General features: G+C 34.8%; 1 protein-coding gene across 1 annotated transcript in view; it reads right to left on the bottom strand.

Annotated features, from left to right (window-relative positions):
* LOC127869081 (leucine-rich repeat serine/threonine-protein kinase 1-like) overlaps nucleotides 1–15,835 on the bottom strand; it is an 80,688-nt gene that overhangs the window by 42,217 nt on the left and 22,636 nt on the right. The window contains exons 9-13 of the mRNA XM_052411370.1: nucleotides 12,326–12,500; nucleotides 10,991–11,158; nucleotides 9,994–10,139; nucleotides 5,205–5,316; nucleotides 3,321–3,467 (exon numbers count right to left, since the gene is read on the bottom strand). Coding sequence (XP_052267330.1) covers nucleotides 3,321–3,467; nucleotides 5,205–5,316; nucleotides 9,994–10,139; nucleotides 10,991–11,158; nucleotides 12,326–12,500 — 748 coding nt within the window. The remainder of the gene's footprint in view (nucleotides 1–3,320; nucleotides 3,468–5,204; nucleotides 5,317–9,993; nucleotides 10,140–10,990; nucleotides 11,159–12,325; nucleotides 12,501–15,835) is intronic.

Here is a 15,835-nt window from a genome sequence, read left to right as displayed (position 1 = left end):
GCAGTCATATTAACACTTTTTCCTCCGACAAAACCTCCAACAATATTAACTGCAACTCTGTTATATTGAAGATGTCCAATAATTGGCCAAATGTTTAGGTCATTGGGACAATGTGCAGAAGGCACAAGTAAGTTATGCTGGCTCAAAATCAAAGTCAACATTTTCAAGTTAAAAAATGTTGGCAGGGAATATAGCTGTCTCTTAGACTGTCTTGTACAATATACACAAATGTATTTGAAATTATTAATGCATTGTTGTATGGCAGAAGATGATTCTAATAATGGAACAAGTGTTTTCCTACTGTCTCTATGATTTCTGTATAATAATAATAAAATACGCCATTAAAGTTGTCCAGTTGGTTTATAATTAACCAATATATTAAACTACTCACATTAATTGTACATATGAGTTTATGAAGTACTTAATATTGCACTCTTTGTATATCAAATATAACAATGATAACCATGTAATTTTGATTCCATCTGCTGTATGAATAAGACTTAAATATTTATTCATTTTACTGTCTGAAAATTGCTTGAATGATTTGTACATACAGTCAACCCTGAATTCAGCGGTCAGTCAAGGGAAATAACCAAAGTGACCGTTGTCCACAGGTGACCGTTGAATTCGGATCAGAATTTTAAGATGGGTGGTCAGTTGATAGTATTGCTACGTCGTTACCCCACCCAGTCGTTTGCATTCAGTGTAAAACAAATGCTCATTGCCGTTATCTAAGCATAATAACAGAATTTACTTACATTGAATAATACAGAATAATATCTTATAGATTGATTTAATTTCATATTGTTAAACTAAAGCAATGACTTTATCAACGCTAGTATAATTGTTTACTCATGCATTTCATTCATTCAGTAAATAAAGCTTGTCACATGCCATTGACGTCACGTCCGTACAACTCTAAAAAGCGGATTCACTGTCACAAACAGATAGTACGGTTTAACTGTACCATTCTCATTCAAAGAAAAAGACGCAAAAATTTTGTTAAAATTTATTCGTTCACAAACATCACACAAACAGCATTTTCATTCAACAACCTCATTCAAAATACAAACATTCATTCCTTCTTTAAAACAACAAAAAAACATAGCACATCATGCACAAAAAACAAGATAACTTATCACGCAAAAAACTTCAAAATACACACAACCATTATCACTCGCAACAATCAAAACAATTCACTCCACGCTAAAAAACTCGCTAATCTTCTTTTGAATACTAGAACACTTGACCCGGTGCGCAAAGAATTCGTCTTGAAATTTCATGATGGAGTCAAGCATTGCCTGGTTATTCTTTGACAAAGCAACGCTCTTTAAGTGACCGATGTACTGGCATGTTTTGCTGACGGAGCAAACGGTGCTGGATGGTGGAAGTGCAGAGTACTAATTAGTGGTAATTTAATCAGCTATAATTACTTTAAACGTGTCACAAACGCTGACATATTTTCTTTTGAAGATACCCCCACGATTATCCCCAGAAAACAAACCTTCTCAACACCTTATTATTTGTTTACTCGCAGCAGGCCGCTTTTATCATATCAAAGGCAATTACATTTGTACCACTATCAGAGGCTTTAACCGCAAAATAGACGGACAAATTACGTGCTGTGTTTTTAATTTTTGCGACTCGAGACTACTGAGGCGTGACCGTTAAATTTAGTTCAAACATGAATTTTGGAGTGGAATATAGTGGCCATTGGCTGCTATGGACAGGTGGCTGTTATTTTCAAGTGTAATATAGAGTGTTTTTTGTCGGGGGGGATTCCAGACTGACCGTTGTCTGCAGGTGACCGTTAATTTCAGGTGGCCGTTAGGTCAGTTTCGACTGTTAATGTTTCATAGTTCACAGATGTTTAGTTAACAAGTAAAAATGAAATATAATGTGTTTTACCTTGCCATAAGTTGAGCACTGTAGCTATCAAAATAATCTCCCAAGAAATAGATCTTAGATCTTTAAAAATATGCCCCACTTATGTTCGAAATATCAACAACTTAACTTATGAATCAAGATTCCGGACAGACCATGACAGACATTGTTTGGAGCTAAAATCTAGCCTTCAAGCCATGAATCCAGAAGGAGATGTATCAGATGATATCTGGAGAGGGGGGCTGCCCTCCATAATTAGCATTCAATTGCAGTGGACTATATGGTGCGGTGTAACCTGTCTATGTCTGTTACAAATGTGGGATTAAATATAGGGGTCGTGGGGAATTATTTTTAGATTTTCTGTTTAAGCGATACCATACTTTTTTTACAAATCACCATTTTGAAATTGCCTGATACCAGATGGTGGTAAAAAAGTATGTAAAATATATCAATTTGAAAAATGCACCTAATATTTAAAAGAATAAACAAGCAAATAGTTTGTTTTTTTATATTGAACAAACTGAACGGCAAAGAAAAACACATATAATAGATATTCAGGGTTCTTTTTTGTCCTTTAAACATCTAATTATTCATCACACTTCAGTAGTGCGACAAACACTAACAAAAATAACCCCCATTTGCCGTACATCAAATATTGCCAGTTTTATGTCATCGCACGTGTCACCTTTGACAATGTTCTCTATTGAATTCGCTTTTACAGCCAGTCCCCACTTAAAGGTGTAGACAATTACTGTAAATGTAACAGATCAATACTGAGCTACCTACAGGACTTTAACCCTGTAGATACAACGTTATGACTTGTTTTTAATTAAGAGAAAATGTTTCCACATTTTTTTTAATGCCCAAAAGTATAAATCTTAGAGTTAGTTGTCTCAACTGCGCAAAGAAGTTTGTATTCAGCAGTCAAATATTAAAGCCCTCGCTTTCTCAGAGAATGAATGGTGTGATGTTGTACATTAAGTGCAATTTTTGCATGCCTTTGATCAGTACAAAGGATTTAGACGCAATGCATGAGAAATATTTATTTGTAGCTAAAGTTTGTTAACTTTACCTGTACGATAAAACTTGTCAATTATTTTCAGATAACAAACTTAATCAAACGCATTTGAATATACTTTCCATAAATATATTTGTTTGTTATACCTATGTATAACAGATGGATATCACACATATTGAGATAAGGCTGGTAAATAACATGTTTTGAGATTGCCAAACTATGAAAAAGCATACATATGTGTGCATGAATAGTTGTATTGCGATCAAGATATATCCTGATCGCGATCTGTGGATCCTGCAAATTGAGATGTAACGAGATGTAACGGAGTTGCAGTATCCATTGTGAGGCGGCATAAAAATCATAGAAAGATTCAAAGAGTGAGTCTAATTCTTATTCAACTCCAATGTGGTCTTCTTACCTGCCCAGCAAAATCCCACGTGCGGAAAACGACCTTTCCTTGGTTTCCCTCAATCTCTAGCTGGCAGATGTCGATACCCACCGTTGACAGAGGCTTTCCCTTCTGATCAGAATAAGTCAGCCCGCCTTCCTCTCGTTGGCTGTAAACCTACGGCAAAACAAGGAAAGGGTTCTTTTTTCCTCTGTAGAACAATGTATTTGTTTTTATAGAGGAAACAATTTGAAAGAGATATATGCATGTGACAACTTTTCAATCTCCTGAATCCTACCTTCCTCACACTGGTTGAAATGCTATAATTTTAGAAACACATTTACATATGTTTAACCCTTTGCATGCTGGAAAATTTGTCATCTGCTAAAATGTCGTCTGCTGAATTGCTAAAATTAGCATTTTCTTCGATTTTTTTTCAAAGAATACTTTCAGAATAGCAAACAGTTTGGATCCTGAAGAGACGCCACGTTCTGTGGCGTCTCATCTGGATCCAAACTGTTTGCAAAAGGCCTTTAAAATTCGGTTCCCGCACTGAAAGGGTTAAGAGGTGCAAAATCTCATTTTTGAAAAAAGCCTATGTGCAACTTATCTGTAAATGACAATTTTTGATTGTTTGTTAAAGGGGCCTTTTCACAGATTTTGGCATATTCTGAAGTTTGTCATTAAATGCTTTATATTGATATTGTAAACATTGGATCTTAAAAGCTCCAGTAAAAAAATCAAGAATAAAATTTAAAAAAGTAAAAAAAAGTAGCTGGTACCAGGGCTTGAACCAGTGACCCCCGGAATCCTGGAATTTGTCTGAAGTAAAAACGCATTAGCCCTCTCGGCTATTCCGCCGGGTATACACAGTTTAAGTATTTTATACCTTATATAAGCAATCTTCGTAGTTTCATAAATCTAAACGACAACAACAGAACTCTCCAAATTATTCAATCGTTTGGCATTGCCACGCTTTATAATTTTTAGGTTTTCAAATCGTCAAAAGATACATATAATGGCTATATTGGACTATAGTAAATGTTCAGTAATAGTGTTTCCTCACAAATATCATAACTAAAACGAAAATTTGCGAATCTGAAACAACTTTTTTCAATTTTGTCAATTTACCAAACCGTGAAAAGATCCCTTAAAGTAGTTTTTTCTCCGTCTTCAAAACTATTTCAGTCATATGAGGGCAGTTAGAATACCAACTCACATTGTTCCTGGGAACATACTGATGCCAGTAATTGACAAATGAACTACTTGAATGAGAGGAGGGGAAGATTGGCCATATAAATTGTTTCATGACCTATTTTCACACAAGTTATATGTCACAGGAATCAAACCTGCAATCCTCTAAGCAGCCAGTATACTTTAAAATTGTATAAATGTTTAATTAACACAAACACACCATCTTTTGAGTCGCTTTCGTTATTGTTAATCTTCATTGGTCATTAAAGTTAAAAGAAACTGGGCCCAAATATCAACACAATTTATTAGTTTTCACAAGCAAAACTGATCTTGAAAGTTTGGTTGAGTATTCACAAGCAAAACTGATATGGAAATTTAACTTAAGTATCCACAAGCAAAACTGATATTTAAAGTTCACTTAAGTATTCACAAGCAAAACTGATATTGACAGTTTGGTCAAGTATTTACAAGCATAACTGAAAATTTACTAAAGAATTCAAAAGCAAAACTGATACTGAAAGTTCACTTAAATATTAAAAAGCAAAACTTACACCGAAAGTTCACTTCAGCACATGTATTCAGAAAAATTATAAATAATTGAAAGTTTATTTAAGTGTTCAAAAGCAAAAATGATTACCAAAAGTTCACTTAGGTATGACTGGTTACCACAAACCAATTTGATCTTTCTAGAGGTTGTTTGTCACACCTAGTGAAACCTACTGTGTAAGGATTTGTGATGCGTCCTTTCTTCATGAGATGGCCCAGCAGTGACGTCTTCCCGATGTCGTATGACCCAACCAACATCAGGTTCATACAGTTGTACTCTACTGCTCTGTAAAAAGGTTACAAGCCTTCTGTGAAAGGTCTATTTGATGTGTAACATTATGAAAAATATAGGGCCTTCTTTAAGGCCTTGTTCTGGAAAAACTAGGATTAATGCATGTGCTCAAAGTGTTGTCTCAGATTAGCCTGTCCAGTCTGCACAGGCTAATCTCACTTTCATTCTCACACAACTCATTTCGCTTTTATGGAATTTTTCAATTTAAAGTTGTCTCTTTAAAATGAAAATCCACATTAAACAGAAAGTGCCATCCCTGATGAGCCTGTTAGGATTGCACAGGCTAATCTGGGATGTCACTCTAAGCATATGCATTAAGCCCAGTTTTTCTAGGACAAGGTCCATTCAATGTGTAACAAAATGAGAAATTAGTGATTTTAGTTGTCTTCCTATTATCTCCCTTGACAGATTAAGACCAAGTTAGATCAAATTCTTCATGGTTCCTATTTGGATTCCTTTGTTTTTATTACTCACTGTACAATGTTTTATTGTATTTGTATAGTCTTTATGTTATATTAAGGACGCAGCAGTATTAAAAGGCTTTTAGTAACGCTTTTTTGACAATCATGTATTCAAAAACACAATCTTTTTATTTAAAGCAGATTTAGGGACAACTTTTTCTTGTTATAAAAATTAACATTTTTATGAGATATCATATAACCAAGACATATAAACACTTCCTTTTCCACATATAATCTTATTTTTGAAAGTAAAAATAATGTATTAACAGTTGATATGCCCCTTTAACATATTTAATGCTCAAGTTGTTTTCACTTTAATGTATTTGTAAAAAGCATTAGTGCATTCAACACTTTGATTTTATCTGCTGATATTTTTATGCTATTTCTAGATAGTGCAATCATTAAACAAAAAATAAATAAATATCTCCTTCTAACAGTAATTTCACACCAAGCACGTGACTGACCTGTTTCCCAAAAGCTTAAAATCTTTTAATTTAAATTAAAATAATAGTTCACATGATGGTTAACACACATGTCTTTTAAAAGTTACAATAAAATACCAATTAAAATGTTTTCTCACAAATAAAATGTTGCTTTACACATTTAAACAAGAAACTGTCGGAGACGGGTGATGCTCCCCAAAGGTTTTTTGGGTCACAATATTGCACTACATAATTATTCAGATAAAAGGAAACGTCTTGAGGGCACAGTAGTTGGGGGGACAAGAATTTTTTATAGAAAATTTCAAAGGGCTATAACTCTGTGAAAAATCATCCGACCAGAACCCGCTGATAATATGCACATCTCCTCTTGGTAGTGAAGCTTCCCATAAAGTTTCATTGAATTCCGGTCATTAGTTGCTGAGAAATAGCCCGGACAAGAATTGCACTATATGTACAGTTAATGGAAAATTTCAAAGGGCCATAACTCTGTGATAAATCATCCGACCAGAACCCGCTGATAATATTCACATCTCCTCTTGGTAGTGAATCTTCCCATAAAGTTTCATTGAATTCCTGTCATTAGTTGCTGAGAAATAGCCCGGACAAAAATTGTGCATGGACGGAAAGACAGAGGCACACACACCACACGGACAGACAAAGCAGCAACTATATGCTCCCCCCAAAATAAATTTGGGGGGAGCATAAAAAAATCATCAATATTTTCCTTTTAACGATAGTAAGATTGGATATTTGCGTGTATTATTTTGCAATTTGATAAGGATATTAAAGGTACTGTCAACCACGAAGACGAAGAAAAGTTGTAAAATACCGTATTTTTTTACAATAACAAGTTTATATTGATTAAAATATCACGACTGGTAAATAACATTACTTGAAAAAAGTTGTTAAGTTTTCATATTTTCAGTATATTCGGTAATAAATTTTACTGGGTACCAGTAACTACAAGTAAACGAAAGTAGATTGATCATCATCGTCACGTAGTAAACCCAGGAATGCAAACTGTGCATGCATAGTGAATTGTATATATTTTATGTATAAAATGATCAATCTACTTGCATTATTTATAGTGCGTGTATCGTTATGTCACCTATTTTCGCGATGTACTTTCGATTTCACATCGCACAATTTTATTACCAAATATACTGAAAATATTAACTTTTTTCAAGTAATGTAATATACCAGTCGTGATAATTTATTAAATATAAACTAAAAATTGTAAAAAAAATAAGGTATTTTACAACTTTTTTTTTTTTCGCCGTCGTGGTTGACGGTACCTTTAAGGGGAGAAATCTTCCAAACATCTCTTTCACAGATATAATTTTTAAATGTAACACTTGACTTACACTAAATTTTGCAAATATGATTATATAAGGTATGTATAATACAAAAAAACTCGCGCTAAAATAACCCAAAAAATTTAAGGTCGACACACAATGTGGGGTCAGTAGTTCATTTGAAACACTCGACTTTATTTCACGCATTACAAAAACACAAAAGGTAAGAAACATCACTTGGGACAAGAGTCACCAGACATAAAGGATAAACTATTATCCCACTTTTACAGCGAATTCGTTTGATTAAAGCCCCATTGATTAAATATCAATATATATTCAACGGCGGGAAATGACCTCAATATTTCGACGAAATGACGTCATAAATCCAGCGAAATTATCCAGTCAAACTAATTTTGTTTAAATAAAAAGGTTTACAAAATAAAAAGTGGGATAAATAGAATAATAGATTAGTGTTGATTATAGATCAGGTTTGTCATGCTGGGCACGAAAACGAAAAAGCACTCGCCAAGGCTCGTGCTTTTTGTTTTCTAAGCCTTGCATGATAAACCTGATCTATAATCAACACTAACCTATTATTCTCTATATACAGGACTTTGCAAACGCAGACATGCACAGAGGATGTGGGATAAAATAATAAAATCTGTATACAACAAGCAAATTCGTTGATTTGGTATCCCCTGCCAGATTAATTTTGTTTATGGATGGGTGCAAATCCCTTGAATAACAGTATAATCCTAAAATAATAATTAAGTTAGGGTAATTGTTTTTATGCATTCCAATTCTCTTCAATCATATCTATACACACATGAAGTTTCATATTGAAATCTTGTAGCGTATCTGAGATATAGCCCTGACAAGTGACATCATACAACAAGGGACAAAATTGTCACAAAACCAGGTTTTCATTGTGAAAAAAAAATCTGATAAAGGGAGAAAACTCAAACTGAACTTTTGAAATGAACAAACAAAATTAACCCCCTTTGTAAGTTTGTTTTTAAAAAAAATCTATTTTTAGTCGTGGCGACCTTGACATTGGAGATATTGACGTGATTCTTTCGTGCGACACACCGTCCCATGATGGTGAACAAATGTGCCAAATGATTTTAAAATCTCACAATGAATGACATAGTTATGGCCAGGACAAGCTCATTTATGGCCAATTTTGACCTTTGAACTCAAAGTGTGACCTTGACCTTGGAGATATCGACGTAATTATTTCGCGCAACACACCGTCCAATGATGGTGAACAAATGTGCCAAATGATTTTAAAATCTGACAATGAACGACATAGTTATGGCCCGGACAAGCTTGTTCCGCCCGCCCGCCAGCCAGCCCACCAGCCCGCCCGCATTTGCCAATCTCATAACCAGTTTTTTCCTTCGGAAAACCTGGTTAAAAACAATAATTGGCAATAACTCTTAGTTAAGAAGTGTAGGCTTATGGGTCTTGTGTGGCACTTCTTCCCATTTATTTCTACACACCCATGTTGAAATATTGTATCATTTCTAAGATATAGCTCTGGAAAGTGCCATCATACAAAAACAACAAAGGGCAATAACTCTTAATTAAGAAAGTGTAGGGCTATGGCTCTAAGCATATCACTTCTCCTAATTGATATCAATACACCTATAAAGTTTCATGACATTGTTTAAGTCTCAATTTCGGACTCAATGAGAGTATGATTTATTTGTAGTTACGTAACTTTTTCTTAGGAATATTGTTGGACCAAGTGTGGCATGGGTTTTTATCAATCGCTGGATGCATGCAAACACAAGACAATGCATCAATACAAAACAAGTATAAGGGCGAACAAAACTTCGCTAAACGGCCAAACTAGCAACAACAAGTTTTACCTTTCACTTCAGGAAACATTGAAAATAAAACAAATTGAAGGTACATAATCATGGAAAAAACATATGATCATATCAATTTATATTTTTGTATGTTTTTTTAGCCATTTCGAACAGTATTTCAGTGAAATGATGGCCATCAGTTAAGCTACTCACACTTGTTGTGGTAAGCTGGTTTACAAACTGCACATTCTTATTTTCAGTAATTGACAACAGCTCTTCTTGAAACAGAGGTAGTGGAAGAATGGCCACAGTAATAATTTCATGACCAATGCCAACACAAACCAATGCCAACACAAATCAATGCCAAAACAAATTGCATGGAAGCAGAGGCAATCCTGCAATCCTCAGATTTGTAATCTAGAATTCTACAAACTTAGTCAGCCGGCCCAGTTTGAGAACATATTGAAAATATTTCAATTGTTTTGCCATGAAAGCAAAAAGAGATTTGCTTGATATAGTAAGCTTCCTAAATCCTGTACCAATCTAAGGTTAATGTGGAACATATAACAAGTTATCAATTTCAGACTATAAACCTGACTTTTAACCCTTTGTTAATCAGATTGAAGGGTCAATATGAAAAAAGCAGCATGGGACTCACTCTTCATGAATGGAGCGCAGGAAACCAGTGACATCACTGGCCTTGCTTTGGCTGGTCCTGATCACGTCCTGTATGGGGCCCTCTAAGGGGCAACTCTGTACCTCAAGACAGTGGAGTCGGTCCAAGAGGCCCAAGGCAGGGGGAAGCTAAAAATAGCATCAACAATAAAGAATGGGGCCCTCAAAGGCGCAACTCTGTATCTCGAGACAGTGCAGATGGTCCAGGAGGTCCAAGGCAGGGGAAAGCTAAAAAATTTATAAAAAATAAAGAATGGGTCCCTAAAAGAGGCAACTGTTTACCTTGAGACAGTTGATTCGATCAAAGAGGCCCAAGGCAGGGGGAAGCTTAAAATAGAATCAACAATAAAATGGAAAGCTAAAAATAGCATAAACAATTTGAATTCAAATGTCTGTCTGTCTGTCATATATATGGTTTTCAATCGAGAAAACAACATTTGGTTAATAATAGAACATACTCACTTTAAATAGGAATAAATAATTTTTAAGCATGAGGATGAGGCCAAATTAAATATTATTGGGTACTTGCGCAATTCTCAGAGAAGGTAATTTGTTGTTTATTTTTTTATGAAGGAAAATGTTCAAAGTAATAGAATTTTTTAAAGGGATAGGAAGCTTTAAGGACACATACTTTTTAAGAAAAACAATGGGACCTCGTTTTGGACCCATATTGGCCGTACAAATAAATATCAATATTGTAAATAGCTTTACAGAACAACCCATGCTCTTGGAAAACAGTGCTAAATGCATGTGTGTAAAGTTTTGTCGCAGATTAGCCTGTGCTGTCTGCACAGGCTAATCAAGGACAACACTTTCCGCCCAAGCTGGATTTTCATTTGAAAGAGACTACCTTTAAAGAAAATATTCCATGAAAGCTGAAAGTGCGGACAGCACAGGCTAACATGAGACGATACTTAACGCACATGCAATTAACCCTGTTTTCCCAGAGCAAAGCTAACATCCACACGGCAAGTACTTGCCGCTATGAGATGGTAGTTCTGGTTGAGATACAGGGATCGGAGGCACTTCAGTTCCTTGATCTCGTCCGGGAGGCTATGTAAGTCGTTTGCGTTGAGGTTGAGAATGCTCATCGAGGGCAGCAACACAAGCCGCTGTAACTCCTCCTCCTTCTGCTCCTTGTCATGAATCTATGACGGAAATACATATATCACTCAGAGATCCCACTGACTTAAAAAAAATAACAAAATTTATTGAAGAAAACATACATTCTTTACATTTAATCAGTTGTATGGGGTTTTGTGACGAAAAAAATGTAGCCATATGTAAATTTCTCTAGCCAATTTTTCCTATTTGTAGCCATTTGCTAATTTGGCAAATGGTGAATGGCAGAGCAGGCCCTGCCATTAGATATTTCTAATGTTATAAAACTGTTGAAGCTGCTTACATAAATGTTATAGCATCAGGGTATTTTTAAAAGTTGTTCTTCTAACATTCACCATTTGATTGTTAGACTTAAAAGTCTATAAAAAAAATAGTCTTAAAACTGTAATTTTATATAACTACTTGTAAGCCATGTCTTACATGGCACTTAACAACCATAACTACATCATTTTTTTATTAGGAAATACGTTAAGGATAAAGTACCATTTTAAGCCTGTATGTGAGGAATTTTTATTGAGTCTAAGACTATTCTTTATTATTAACTTGACAGAAATGAGAAATTTGGTCTCTGGACATTGAGCATACTCTGTGAAAGTCTAGGGGAATTGAAATACATTTGATGAAAATCTGCAAAAAATTGTTTTTTAGACCCACCTTATTTAAACATTTATCAACAAACCAACTGATCCCATATCCCCTAACTGTGATTCAAAATTTGTATTTAAGATAATGCAGAATAAAAAAAAAATGCTAACGAGAATAACATAAGAACTCTTGATTAACCTTAATGGCAGTACTAAATAATTCGATGTATTACTCCCGGCCTATCTTGCATTTTCAGTTTAATAAATCTATTTATTTGATATGATTAGGGTCGATCTAGATCAGTGTTGTATTATTTTATATGAATATGGTCAAATTGATATAGAATCATCAAGCATATTATCCTTTGAATGTACATACTAATAAAATTCTCCTTTTCCCCATTTTGCTCATGCCATTATATAAGAAATATTTAATCAACAAAAAGACCTTTCTTCAGTAAGATTTTTTATTAACGTTTTGGGTATACAGTCTCTTCATTATAATAACCACCATAGAGCAAATGTTAAGTCAAGTGACCTGATGTAAAACGGGAAGAATATATAGAACTTGTTTGTTTCACTGACTGCAGAGTAAATTCAAACACTTACCGACTTGCTCAAAATCATCTCTTTCAGACTTGACCGCAGAACGATCAGAGACTTAATTCGGTTGTTTGAGAGGTCCAGGTTCTCGAGATTTTCCAGCCGCACATTCCCTCTATGCCTGCAGCACCCAGGGTATGGATTTGGATTCACAAAATTACCAGACTTGGTTACCTGTACTCTGTAAACAAAATGAAGGTCTATGAGGCTTGCAAAATAAGTGTTACATTAAATACTATAAATGAGTCTAGGTGCGGAAAACGGGGCATAGTGTATGTGCCTTTAGTGTTGACCCAGATCAGGGTTCTCAATAAGAGCCGGCCGCCGGCCAAATCGGCCGTTTTGAATCAGATTTTGGCCGGTTGAAAATCGCTCAGATTGGAAAAATCGGCAATTGACTTTTCGAAATTTGCCTGTCTTTTAGGTAAGTTTGCTCCTTTTTGCTATTAAGCAAAGACGTCGCTTGATTATCTCCCTTAACGCATTACAACAACAACAACAACAATGAAAAGGCTCAAATTGGAATCGGTCAAAAAGCAGTCAAATATTTTGACGTTCTTTTCACCACATGGTGAGTTTTTGTTCCTGATTGCTTGCGTTTTTTGTGTTAATGCAAAGTTTTTGTTGTTGTGAAAGTTTGTTTTAATTCAGTTACGTCTCAAACTAGAAGTGTCACGCAAAATGTGCATGGTAGACGGACGATCAGGAAATGTCAATCTGCAACCCAAGAGATGAGATATTAAGGTCTGTCATCAAAGATATACTATTAGAATAGATGCTGAACTAAGCGTTTGTGAATCTGATGACAGTAATGGTGACTGGGATGATTAGTAAATGTCCAGAATCACGAGTTAAAATTTTACAAAAGTAATAAAGAGCTTTTTTCATTTATCTTTTGTTAGTTAAAAAAGCTTAAATTCATAAAATGCACACAAACATTCTCAAATTAAAGTGCCTGGTTGACCATTAAAATAGCCATAATATAAATGCAGGAAATCAAGTGCTCAATAAAAAAAAAATCCTGGGGAGCAGGCCCCGAATCCCCCAAGAAGACCTGTTGGTTTCACATTTTGGCCATTTGGCGCAAAAGTTATTGAGAACCTGGCCAGATGTGGACTTATCAGGGACTGTACTTTCCGCTTGTATTGTTTTATTTCTTCATTTTAGTGAAGTCTCTTCTAAAGGAAAATCCACAAGAGACAGAAAATGTCCACACAGGCAAATCAGGGACAACACTTAATGCACATGCATTAAGCCTAGTTTTGCCAGAGCAAATCTTAAATGTACCACATTGCGCCACGTATGACATCATGTGCGGTCGCTAAAAAGCAGTGAAATTAATTTATCTTACCATTCCAGGCCTTTTCCTGGCATAAACAGACCCATTTCCAAATGTATTTAACAATGTCAATTTTTTTTATAGAAAAGAATGTCTTATTATTATAATGTTCCTCAAGTTTATTTCAATATCATCTATAAAAAAGTATATAACTATTATTTATATGATCTTGTTCGTCTAATTTGAATTATTATAAAGAATTATATTAAATTCGTTTTTTTCCCAATTCAGTGGACTTTTTGCCCCAAAAATACCAATTCCAACATTTGTTTTTCCCAAAATGGCCAGGAAAAGGCCTGCATTCTTTCCCAAGCATTAATTTTATAACAGGACAAAACTTAGCTTACATTGATAAATGTAGCTAACGTGGAATCACGAATTGTCATGGAGGTCTACTTTTCACCGTAGTTAAGCAAACACAATTGCCCTTATTATGGAGAAATGAGAATATCTACCAATTTAACAATAAGTCAGTTTCTTTGCAGGGAACACATTCACCAATATTAAAATGTACATTTATTTTGTTTTATATATTTTAAGTTTTACAACATAAAATAATTATTGCATTTTATGCCATATTGTGCAAGATTAAAATTTCGAAGATTTTCGAAATCTGAACGATTGCTGTTCAAATAAGGTAAACTGACATTCCTTATCAAATTAAATTGCATGTGTCGGCTGAGTTTTTCTTAAATTCTGCTTTAAAAACATGCAACATCATCATGCTGACATGTTATCTGCATGGAATCATGGGACTTCAGTTGGCAATGTAAGAGCATTGAAGCGCAGAGAACATTATCATCTTTACTTTTGTGTGAAAAATTTATTGGGAATAAAATTTGTCTATTTATGAAAGCATTATACACTGTTTTGCAAGTTGATATACTGAGCAAAGAATGTACGAGCCAAATTGGGAGAGTTAATTGAAGACAGTTTTCAATAAACACAAAGGTTGTCCATTTGTCATAGTGTGATACAAATTATCTGTAGTATACATCAAACAATGCGACCCCTATTATCCAGATGATGAGACATGGATCCCTGCCAAATAAGACCCTTATCCTCTACCAAACAGTGCACTTATTTATTTTAAAAGCAGTAATAAAAGATTGTGAATTGCATAGATCAATCCATGCACATTCTGCTGAATAAAATTTAGTCTCTTTCTAACTTTACCATTTGCTTATTTAATACATGTACAGCATAAATATTTCCGAAATTAGAATGCTGTGAAATTTGAGTCAAACAAATTTAAAGGATTCCACAAAACAACATATTAAAAGTAATCTTGCTTATTTTTAATGATGTCACAGTGCTCCAGCTAGGATTTGAAAAGGGCAGTGGGGGGGGGGTTTTGTCAAAAGGGCACTTTGGACGCGCAGTATTTTGTCAAAAGGGCACTTTCGAGCGCCCGGGCATTTCTGGAATGCTTCCTCTTGCATGTTAATTCATATGTTATTATTAATTATTAGAATATATTATTCCCATTATTATTAAACAATTCAAATATAAGGTCTACAAGGAGGAATAAATGAATTACAATGTATTGTAATAAAAGATTTATTAACCATCATTTTTTTTAATAAGAGCAGGGGGGGCCCTAGGAAGGGCAGGGCGGATGTTCAGGAGGGCAGGGTGGGGCGCCCTTCAATTTAGGCCTAGCTGGAGCACTGATGTCATTTTTTTAAAGTAAACTTTGCTTAAATATTCAGAAAAATGAAAATACCATTATTCAACTCAGGGGCCGTAGCATAAGTTAATGATCTCAAAAATGTATATCTCTCACCAATACTTTAAAAACCTTATGCAAAAAAGCGAGCTTCAAACAAACCTTAGATCAACTAATATAATTTTCTGTCAAAACTTTTACATATGAGCAAACCTTCCGAAATCAGAGGCTAAAAATTTAGTTTTGAACACAAGGCTTGTGCATATCTTTGTTTGATAAACATAACATGTTTTTAAATCAGCTATATGTAAAGTGTCATCTTGAAATAGCCTGTGCAGTCCACACAGGCTAATCAGGGATGACACTTTCTGCTTGGACTGGATTTTTTTTAAAGAAAAATACTTCCTTTGAAGAAACAATTCCATTAAAGCGGGAAGAGGTGTCCCTGATCAGCCTATGCCGATCACAGGGTAATCTGGGACGACCCATCACATGAATACAAGAGCCT

Source organism: Dreissena polymorpha, chromosome 2 (genome assembly GCF_020536995.1).
Source record: "Dreissena polymorpha isolate Duluth1 chromosome 2, UMN_Dpol_1.0, whole genome shotgun sequence".
In the NCBI taxonomy this organism is placed as follows: domain Eukaryota; kingdom Metazoa; phylum Mollusca; class Bivalvia; order Myida; family Dreissenidae; genus Dreissena; species Dreissena polymorpha.
This window is presented reverse-complemented; position numbering and strand designations above follow the sequence as displayed.